Source organism: Cyclopterus lumpus, chromosome 23 (genome assembly GCF_009769545.1).
Source record: "Cyclopterus lumpus isolate fCycLum1 chromosome 23, fCycLum1.pri, whole genome shotgun sequence".
Classification (NCBI taxonomy): domain Eukaryota; kingdom Metazoa; phylum Chordata; class Actinopteri; order Perciformes; family Cyclopteridae; genus Cyclopterus; species Cyclopterus lumpus.
Genome location: NC_046988.1, coordinates 4,852,093 through 4,862,500, shown reverse-complemented (window position 1 = coordinate 4,862,500; position 10,408 = coordinate 4,852,093). Strand labels below are relative to the sequence as shown.

The following is a 10,408-nucleotide window of genomic DNA, read 5'->3' as shown; positions in this document are numbered from 1 at the left end:
ACCACGCACGTCAAACAGGCCATCAACAAGATGCTGACCAAGATCAGCAGCTAGGGAAGAGCCGCCGCGGGTCGCACGGAAATGTCTCGAAGGGATCGTCGGCTCCGGGAACGGACGAAATGCGACTGATGTTAAGTGGAATGTGTTTGTTACTTTACTCTCTGATCGCGTTCCATCATAAAAAGGCGATGTCTCTGGAAGAGGGTCGATCACGGGAGCCTTGACGGAGGATTTGCCGTCCTAACTTCTGAGCTCATTTGGATCAAAATAATTCTGGATGCAGGTGAGATATTTGTTTGTTTCTCCGTATCTCGTGTGTCGGGGGATATTGTGATGTGCTTCGGCTCACATGTGTGTAACTGTGAGGACTACTGTCACATACAAGTAGATCCTCTGTCATTCCTCCTGCCTGCCATTCCAACCGACGTTGTAAAGTCCACTGCATTATCGTGACATGAAACGTTTTTCCAGGGACGCTCGTCATGGCTGTAATAAACACTGTAAACTACAGTTTGTATTATTTGATATATTAACAAAGCTGTCTATTAAGTGTGTACAGAGCCCCAAAGGCATCTACAGTAGAATACTGCAATTGTTTAAATGGAACATGTTTTTATGTACGTGACCTGTATGATCAAAACAAACAGCTGTGCACTCGTTCATTAAAAATGGACATATATCCCACTGGTTTCCTCTTAATGAGTCCATATGTTGGGTTGACGTCTATGTTTGTTTCTTCACTGGGTCCATGATGTTCCACAGAGGCCTTAGGCGGTGTGCTAAGTTTCAAATAATAAATAATGTGTCTGACACCTGGCCTTCAGCCAGAACATCAAATGCCACATTTACATGATTAGATACGTAAAAGCCCCCCCCCCCCTCTCTCTCCAAGGCAGCTGAACTACTGTAACTTCTATTGATGGTTGAAACTGCACCTGCACTTCAGCATCTTCTTCACACTACAGATGTAGAGCGTTGACTGTAGGCTTACTCTAGGTTTGCACCGTGAAGCTTCTATTATGTAGTGCGAAAATAAACTAAAAGATAATAAAAAATCCCACATCCGATCCATCTTGATATAACTCCATTTTAAAAGAACCAGGAGCAAAGATTGTGACATAACTACTTCTGACATTAACAGTCATGACATAACAACATGTTTTTTATTAAGAAATAGGCTTCATGGTATCAAGTGGGATATATTTTGGGAATGTACCACACTCTTTATGTTCAAATTTAAATAATGTATTTAAAAAGGTGTTGGATTCGAATTTCAGGGCATTAATATAGCTGCAAACCACTATTTTCCATGCAAAGATATACTGGAGTAATGTCTCCCTCGGAGTGTGTTGTTGTCTAAGCTTCTCTGTGCACATAGCTGAGCACACATGCACGTTAGTTGCTCTGAACTTGTCTCATACAGCGCTTACCGCTTATGCGTCGGGTCACGATTGTGCCCGTGAGAAACTGGGAGCATCCGCTAGTTGTCTCAGCGGCAACAACCGCTGAGACACAATGTGAAAACGCCGGGTCTCCGCTGGCAGAGTTGCCCATCCTGCTTTTGATTTTGAAGGTCAATATCGAAAGGTCATTATGAATATTTTTTTTAATTTAGAATTGAAATCGTGACACTCATGATGCTTATGATCTGAATCTGACTGTAAACAGAGTGTAAATACATTTAGCGGTTATTAAAAGAAATACCAAAATAAATAGTATCAAGAAAGGGGGTTTAATTGAATGGAAATCAAGGAATATAACTTCCTTTTGCATTGAAACTAAATAAAGTAATTCTCCAGACAAGTCAATTCTCTCTTTCTCTCTCAAAATGTCCCGTCATCCTACAGTCACTGATAACACCGGGTGGATTCACGGTACTGGTACAGCTCACCATTTCAGATGTATTCTGGGCAATATGGATTTTAAAAAGATACACACCTCTTGAAACATATATTATTGTTATTGCCCCGAGGCCTGAAATTAAAACCTATTCAAACAATTGAATTGAATTCAATTCAGTTTATTTTGTATAGCCCAATATCACAAATTACAAATTTGCCTCAGAGGGCTTTACAATCTGTACACATACGACATCGAATCAGGAAAAACTCCCCAAAAATAACCTTTCACAGGGAAAAAAGGGAAGAAACCTTCAGGAGAGCAACAGAGGAGGATCCCTCTCCCCGGATGGACAGAAGCAATAGATGTCATGTGTTCAGAATGAACAGCATTTACAAAGTTACATAAACACATTACATGAATATGACAATGTATGAATGGAACTCCAATCCATGAAACAGAAGGAGGTAGAGAGGAAGGGGGGCGGGGCGCCGGTTCACCAGGCATCAACAAACGTTCTCTTACTTCCCATTTAGAGAAAACCGTAACCCACTTCTGTTGCAGCACTGTCTTTAAAAAAGGAAACCTCCCACTAAATACACCCTGCTTCTTCAAATAGATTGCTGACTCAGGGACAGGACACCAAAACTAAAACTACTTTCTTGAGTGTGTGTGAGGCAGAAAAGGAGTGGCCCAGCTATCTGGCGGATCATTTACCAGAGGACAGAATCCTAAGAAAAGGAGCCACGATGCTACAAGCAACCCCTTTCACATAAAGCCGTCATTTGACCCACTGTTAACATAAATATATTGATCAGTGCCGCTTTAAAACCAAAATGTTTTGATTAAATGCGACTGAAAATAAAAGTTACTGGGATACAACTCCAGCTCTACGAGTATGCGCGTCACGCTGTCTTGCTGTGGTGGGAGAGAGATGTGTTTAAGAAGGCTTGGAGTGTGCATGTCAGGCTCTGAAGTGGGGTGGTGAGTTCAAGGCACTGTGGGCCTTCTCGTCAATCTCCGTGGCAACTGACGTCAGACAAGACACACGGTGGCTCGGTTGGAGAGCGGCGGCTGCAATGGGGAAGACGAATGATCGGGTTGAAACAGAAGGAGAACACGTCTCGTGTTGAGGAGGTGAAAAATATCCACGACCGTGCTTGGTGAAGTTGGCCAGCGGGCTGGAGCAGAGCCGACATGTTTTTAATTCAAGGTGTCACGGCGGGCAGAGCAGAGCAACAGAGCAGGGGAGAGGACGCTCACGTCTTCATGTGACGCATCGCGTCGGTACTCACAGTTATAAAAGCTGCTCACGGCGCTGTGTCCAGGCTCAGGTCCTGACCGCGTCTTCTGCCGCAGCGCTCGTGTCGGCATCCCGAGAACACACCATCCAAAAAGCCACAAGCACTCATGAACCCATGTTGTTTTCCGACTGTAAAGGTCCACGTGAAATCTGTTCCTTTAGTGACCGTACTTAGTAACGTGTTTCCCAGCCAGGAAAGCGACGACGTCATCGAGCTAACTAGCAACGGCCCACGCGCAAGCTAACGTCAAACGCAATTAAAGACAGGAAATGGCTGTGTGTAATTACTTTACCGTTTTACAGGGTTACAAAACAATACAAAACGTCTGTCTTTGACCAAACTAAAGCCCAATCCCAAACTCCGCCCTCAGACCTTGAGGAGCGCTCCTGCAGAGGCCGTGAGGGTTTAGTTCTGTCCCACTGTCAAATGGTCGAGTGTTTGGGGCTCTCTGGCAGACATTTTGAACCCTTTCCGTAAGTCAACATTAGATACAGACTTTGCCAGTGGAAGCATGGAGACGCTGTGTTCGGCCTCATGAAGGATTCAAAATGAAACATAAAAACACATGAAATCAGAGGAATCAATCACAAAAAACTAGTAAATTGATTATTTTAAATTACCTCTCATCTTGTCAGGAAAGAGCCTGGGAGACATTCAAGTACAAAGTAGAACACACATACCCTCAATAGTGGCTAGCACTGTCACCTCACAGCAAGAGGGGCCCGGGTTTGATCCCCGATCCCGGGGGGTCCTGTGTGGACTTTGCTTCCTCCCACAGTCCAAAGACATACAGCTCAGGTTAGTTGGTGTGAATGTGAGCATGAATGGTTGTCTGTCTCTATGTCTGCGCTGCGATTAACTGGCGACCTGTCCACCATGTCAGGCCCTTACAGCCGCTCACACTCAACCACTTAGCAGTCGGTAAGTCCCTTAGGGTTCATGTTTTGAGGCCTTAGGGGGGACATCGGGATTGGGCCGAAGGACCCACGTCTGGTCCCTCGTTCAAGGTCTTCCGTTCTTTTTAGTCCCACAACTCTAGGAACTGGCTAGATTAGTGCAACGTGATGGATTCAAGGACTGCTCTAAACAGAGGTTGGTTCATACATCTATTCATTTAAACCATAATAGTGACACATTATAGAAAAGACGTGGTTTTGCCAGTCCATATTTTAATATAAAACTAACAAAGTAAACAACATTTGAGCTTGGTGGTTACCTGAGAGAACTACAGAACTTTTCCTTTTACAAACCATGGAAACAGAAATTGACAAAACAATCTCACTACATAAAGATGTGATGTGGTCAAAAGCGCTAAACTTTAGGGGAAGCTTGAATGGGCCTCGAGGCGCACCTGCTTTGTCAAGGACATTTTAGTTTTATATTTTTAAAACCTTTTCCCTTCACTTGAATAGCCAGAGCAGCTCTATTGAACCAAACTGTCCTTGATTTGATAAAAGTGGTTTATAAATCACTATCTGACTTTGGGTCTTTTGCAGCATTGTGCTCGGCTCGACAAAAATATTCTGCAAACCCTTTTTCGAGAGCATGTGACTCTCTCTGGTGATGCTGCTCATATCTCTGGAGAGAACGAGCATCTCTTGAGCAAAACATAATTTCCAAATCCTTGCGGAGACTTGATATCCCCATACAGCCGGTGTAGATATTCAATCGTGGGGGAAATGAGCTCCGCTGTGATTTAATTATCTTCGACTGTAAGACGGAGATAAAAAAAAGCCAGCAGAAGACCATGTAATGTCACAGAAAGTAAATAAAAAGGATTTTATATATTGACATAGGGCGTATCTTTATCTATTTATTTTGTATGAACATATTTGGTAGCTCCTGATGAAATGTTCCATTAGAAGGCAGGACGGGGGGCAGAGGAAGTGAAAGACCTATGAGGGGGGTAACGATCCCTCTGTAAACACTCTTCAGCTCCTCTCACAAACAGCTCATACTTCTTCCCTGAGTGGGCTGGCGACACACTGACAAGCTGTTTAAGTTGAACTCGGAGAGTTTATTTCCAAAGTGCTACACAGAACATCCGCTTTGGAGGGGAAAAACACCATCAGTCTTTGAAAGTGTTAACATCAACTGCAGGCTGTCATGGTTACCACGAAGAATCCTTTATTTGGTGAAACAAAAAAGGCAAACACGCGATATTTTTCTATGGTCAGAAGTATCTATGAGGCCAAATGAAAATACTTTATTCCCCCACCATTTCTCTGATGTTTTTTCCATATTATATTTCCATAGCGTTGCCCTGTCTGCAAGGCTGCAGTCAAATAGTCCTTTTTGCTTCGGAAGGTTCCTAACTGAGGGAAATGATAAAAGCTGTTCAAATTCTCTAAATGCAAAGGAAAGGAGCTTTGAGGCTTCCTTTCCTAGCTCCTTAAGCAGAGGAAACGTTGTTCTGCAGCCTCATTCTTTGATTCGATGCTTTGATCAAAGGGTTAAACTGTTTCTGATTATCATCTTTGAATCTATTGTCACATTACAATTTTAAAACAGTCAAGTCAACACTTCTAGGTCACACCGAGTTGTGTGGTGTTTCATAAACTATTGCCTGCACATTCTTATGATCAGATTATAATCTGCATATAAACCATAACAACAAAGAGTGATGTGAGACATTGATAGTGGGATTTAATTCAGCATGTTTGAAACTGAACAAAGAGACAGTTTAGTAGCTTTGTACTCTGTGACAATCCCTTGGTTTCACTTTTATATTCCTTCTTTGATTTCTATTCCAACCATGTAAATAAAGTCATAATTTGAACCGGGTGGTTTATGTTGTCTGCATGAAGAACCACTAAGAACACACGAGAGGGCAAAACAACCAAATGAGCACTGAGCCATGATCCCCAGAGGAGGATTAGGTCTCTACTGATCAGACGTTTTTTCAAACTATATATTAATAATAACCTAAAAAAAAACAAGCCCACGACTTATCTTGTTGTTGAATGACGGCTTCAGTTGACTTTCCCACCAGCATGAATGCTTCCATACTGCGATGGAGTTGATATAAAGTGTTGTGTGGCACACAAACCATTTCTGGTCATACGAGCCATTCACATTTATCGTCAGAGAAGCAGCAGCCTGGAAGATCTCTCTTATTCTCTCTTTACCCGTGTTGGCATCGGGGTTCATCTGCTCTCTGAGATTGATGCTGACAACCAAGTACCATGGAAGTGATTTGAATTCACCTACTTTCCCCACCTTAGAAAGAGTCACAATACAATCTGGAGTGTGCAATGTTTTTGTGTTGTCCTCACCGACATAGACACTGTTTCAATAAAAACATATTGCTGTTGCGTTTTTTAAGGTCATTTTTCAATTCACCACAAATACTTTTTAATCGCCCTCCATCGTGTTTAAAAGTTGCTGCACCATTGCAAGTCAAAGCTATGTATGACGGTTAGGACATCAGTTGCTGCTATCGGTGTGTGTGTGTGTGTGTGTGTTACATGGTCCGTTATTCTTGTAATTTCTTGTGTACACAAACATGTAAATACGATGAACTGCGGAAACCAAAGTCGAGGATTTCCAACTCTCCGTGTCTCTCTCCATCCTGTGCTCTATGAAGCTTTGCAGTTGCCATGACAATCAATGACTTCCCCTGCTTTGTAGATACTCACGATGGTGATGCTGTTGTGCAGAATAGAGGGTTTCTCTGTGTGTTCACATGGAACACCTACAGGTACAGCTACACAAACCAACCCACTAAACACAGTGGTTAAAAGGTGTGATGAAACCACTGATGCATGCTGGGACCTTCAGGGTCAGGCATACAAATTGAGCTGAAGGAAATATAGCGAAGGTTTAATATAGACGTGTCACGCCACCCTGTACAATCCTGAGGGCTGTACGTATACCTGATTTCCAAAGATATTATGATTCATGGACATCAGATGGAACCACAATGTTGTAAAACATGAAATTGAAAACTCCTGTATACGCTACCCAGAATCCACACAATGGTTTGGAATAGACGCTCAGGCAGAAACCTTGTCCAAGCTGCATCACTATAGCGCCAGTTTCTCACAGCACAACCCCGAAAGTGTTTTCGGTTGCAACATTTAATACAACAAATTAAATAAAACCCTTTAAACTGTATTTTTTACATTTCTAAGTGTTACACTTATTATCTTTGTTGCATAGCTACATTTTATTGCATCCTTCCTGTTCACATCCACCTCAAAAAGTTAATTCAAGCCCAACTTAAAGCTGCATTCATGCATATTTGGTCCCTTGGGGTGCTGAAGAGCACCATGGTCTTTGTTGCCCTATACAGTTAATAACTTTTGGGAAAAATATGTGGGCCTTTAACTTATTAGATGTTTGGTCAAGACTGATCTGTGGAAGGCAAAGCAGAAGCTGAAGACTGTAAATGATGAGAAGTCCTCTCATAGCCAGGAACCCTAACAGAGACCAGCTAAATAACTCTTTTAACACAGGAGGAGAAGGTGGAGCAGACGCTGCAGGGGTTAAAGGCAGCCCATCAAAGCTGAAACAGCGAGCGGAGACCACCAAGATGATGGTCGATCTGACAAAAAGAGAAGACGTGCTAGACAACGAGTCAGGAACTGGAAACATCCCAGAGCAACTATACGAGCTGGAGATGCAGGACAAGGAAAACAAGGAAAACAAGGACCTCTTGGCTGCTGTGACTGAGCATCTGTTGGAGCTTCGTGGAGGAAAAGACCTTCAGGCCACAGAAAGCATCCAACAGACTGCACAAACAAGAACAAGAGCGCCAAACCACCGAGAGATCCATGAAGTCCCAGCTCGAAGATCTTCAGAGCCAGATCATCAAGAAGCAGAAGAAGTACCACATTGTGTCTTCTGTCTAGAGTTACATGTTGGTCATCTAAAGAAAATAATTCAATAAAAACACATGAACATTTCTTTCTGCAACATTTTGCTGGTTTAGTACGAGTCTAAAGTGACTTAAGAACTTCAGGCAAGAAGGTTCATTTAATGTCACAGCACCTTTCAAACACAGCTGCAAATTAATATTAGAAAACGCAAAGAAAATATACATATTAAAAAGGTCGTATTGAAATTTTTAGATAAACAAATATAGATGTTTCCCTACCAGGTGCCAATGAAAAATTCTGATCTTAATTCTGATATTAATTATTATTAAATGATAATTAAAAATGTGATCCTGACAAAATTTATGTTTTATTTATCAGTGGAAAATATTTGAATTTTGTTCTTGAGCCAACAGTATACTGACTTTAGTATCACTTGGTATCTCTGTGCCTTCAACGATGGAGGTGCCGTGTGGAACAATGTGATAAATGGCGTGTGGAGTGAGACAGGAAGCGCCCAGACCATGTTTACATTCTTTAATATTCAAAAACCTTTTTCTCATACTGTGTCTGAATATAACTGTATTCAGCCTCTGTGTAGCTGCGCTTTATTACATGAAATCTTTTAATCATTTTGCCGATATTTAAATAATATTTCTGTGGGATTCACATCATTGTGGGTTGTCATGTTATGTCTTATGCAAATGAAGCTTTTCATATGCGTCCGGTTAAAGGGAAAGGCTCCGTGTCTGTGATGTCACAGAGCCACACAAAGTCTGTTCTGCAAAGCTAAACAGAGGGACGATGCAGATGCAATATAATATCTGTCGAATCCATCAACCTGTTATCCTGCAGGTAAATCCCTTTGCTGGTAAATTACCTCACAGGTGGATCCCCGACAGATTGGTGTTACAGATCAGCTACAGCAGCGATGGCTTCCTTTCCATTAAATCGAAACGTGTCAGAGATAGTTTGTCGCTGAAAACATCAGGAAGAGAAGAGAAGAGATTGAAGGTCATGAGCAGGAGGCAGAACGAAGGGGGCTCTGAGGAAGGATGGATGTTGGTTGGGAGGACAACGCCCCCTTCTGTTTGAATTACCTCACCATCAGAGTTTGTAACAACCCTGTGCTTGGCACTTCTACCCGAAACAGAACTTCCAAGGTGGGACCTGACGACGGAGAAACACGACATGCAGATGTTTATTTCTTGATAAACAGTGCAGAGCGGTGTTGTGGAGACGGCCTGGATCGGTGAGCCGGTTACAGGCGTGGTGGCGGCTGCAGGCAGGGACCTGTGCCAGATGGGAGATGGGACATTCCTAGCAGCAGATTAGCATCAGGCTGCCAGTGGCCTGGTATGCAACACGTGCCTCAGATAGAGAAACAAATGGGACCACAGGACAAACTGGAAGGAAGTTTGAGTGTTTCAGGGGTCAACGGGATAAAACCGGACCTGAATACCCACAGCAGGAGAGTTCAATCCCTCCTGAGGGAGCGCTGAAATCCACACATGCCGCGTGTGGTGAATTCTGAATGAGCACGGTGGTATATTGCAACGAAGTGACATCATATGGTGTATTATTTCCAGGAGAAGCATAATGTCATGTTATGTAATCTGTATTTTATCTCTAAATCACTGCTGTTGAACAGTCTGGGTGGTCTGCAGTCGGCGACCTTCGCATACTTTAGTCTACGGGCATGTGCTGGTTTTAATCCTAACAATACTTAATACGTCTTTTATTATTTTATTTTCTGACTTGTTTTGAGTTCAAACCACTTTACTCCACATTAACTGGGATGTTTTAAAGGGGAGGTTTTGGGTGGATGTGTGCGAGATAAAAAAGGAGCAGATATGTTACTAAATTAGCATTGTGTGCCTTATGCCTCAGTAGTGGCTGCTGCATGACCTGTTGGCCTCATTCTGTATGAGCAGAGTTGTGTGCATTCTTATGGATCATACCCAGTGATCATAATCTGCCAAACCAGCTACTCCGGATGAAATGTTCAAGCCCACTCAACAACGAGGTTAGTTTCCTGTGCTTCGCTGTACTGTATACAGGTGTGTGGGTACACCTGTACTATATACAGGTGTGTGGGTAGGTAGGCATGTACACAGTACGTGTGTGTTGGTAGAAAAGTGCATACTGCTATTGTGTGAGATCTCTTTGTGTAAGAAGGCTGTTCTGATTTCCCAAAACCACTTATTTTATCCACACTGTTGTATAAATTAAATAATTTAAAATATGCAATATTATCATGTTTCCATGGTGGTCTACATGCAGCTCCAGACACTAATACAACCTCATACTATTGCTGTCCTAGACATTGTAAACCCAAGCGATCAACATTTTTATGGTAAAGAAAATGGACGAACCGCACAGCGAACCACCGACTCATTGCTCCCGTCAGCTCTGGGCAGCGGTTCAGCACCTTTCAGCTTGTTGTCT

General features: G+C 42.6%; 1 protein-coding gene across 2 annotated transcripts in view; it reads left to right on the top strand.

The window, feature by feature from the left end:
• The window catches only part of rerg (RAS-like, estrogen-regulated, growth inhibitor), a 33,014-nt gene extending 32,330 nt beyond the window's left edge, over positions 1-684 (top strand). For both annotated transcript variants that reach the window (XM_034526507.1, XM_034526506.1), the window contains one exon: positions 1-684. This exon is cut by the window's left edge and continues 357 nt beyond it. In XM_034526507.1, coding sequence (XP_034382398.1) covers positions 1-54 — 54 coding nt within the window. In that variant the 3' untranslated portion in view covers positions 55-684.
• The last annotated feature ends 9,724 nt before the right edge of the window (positions 685-10,408 follow it).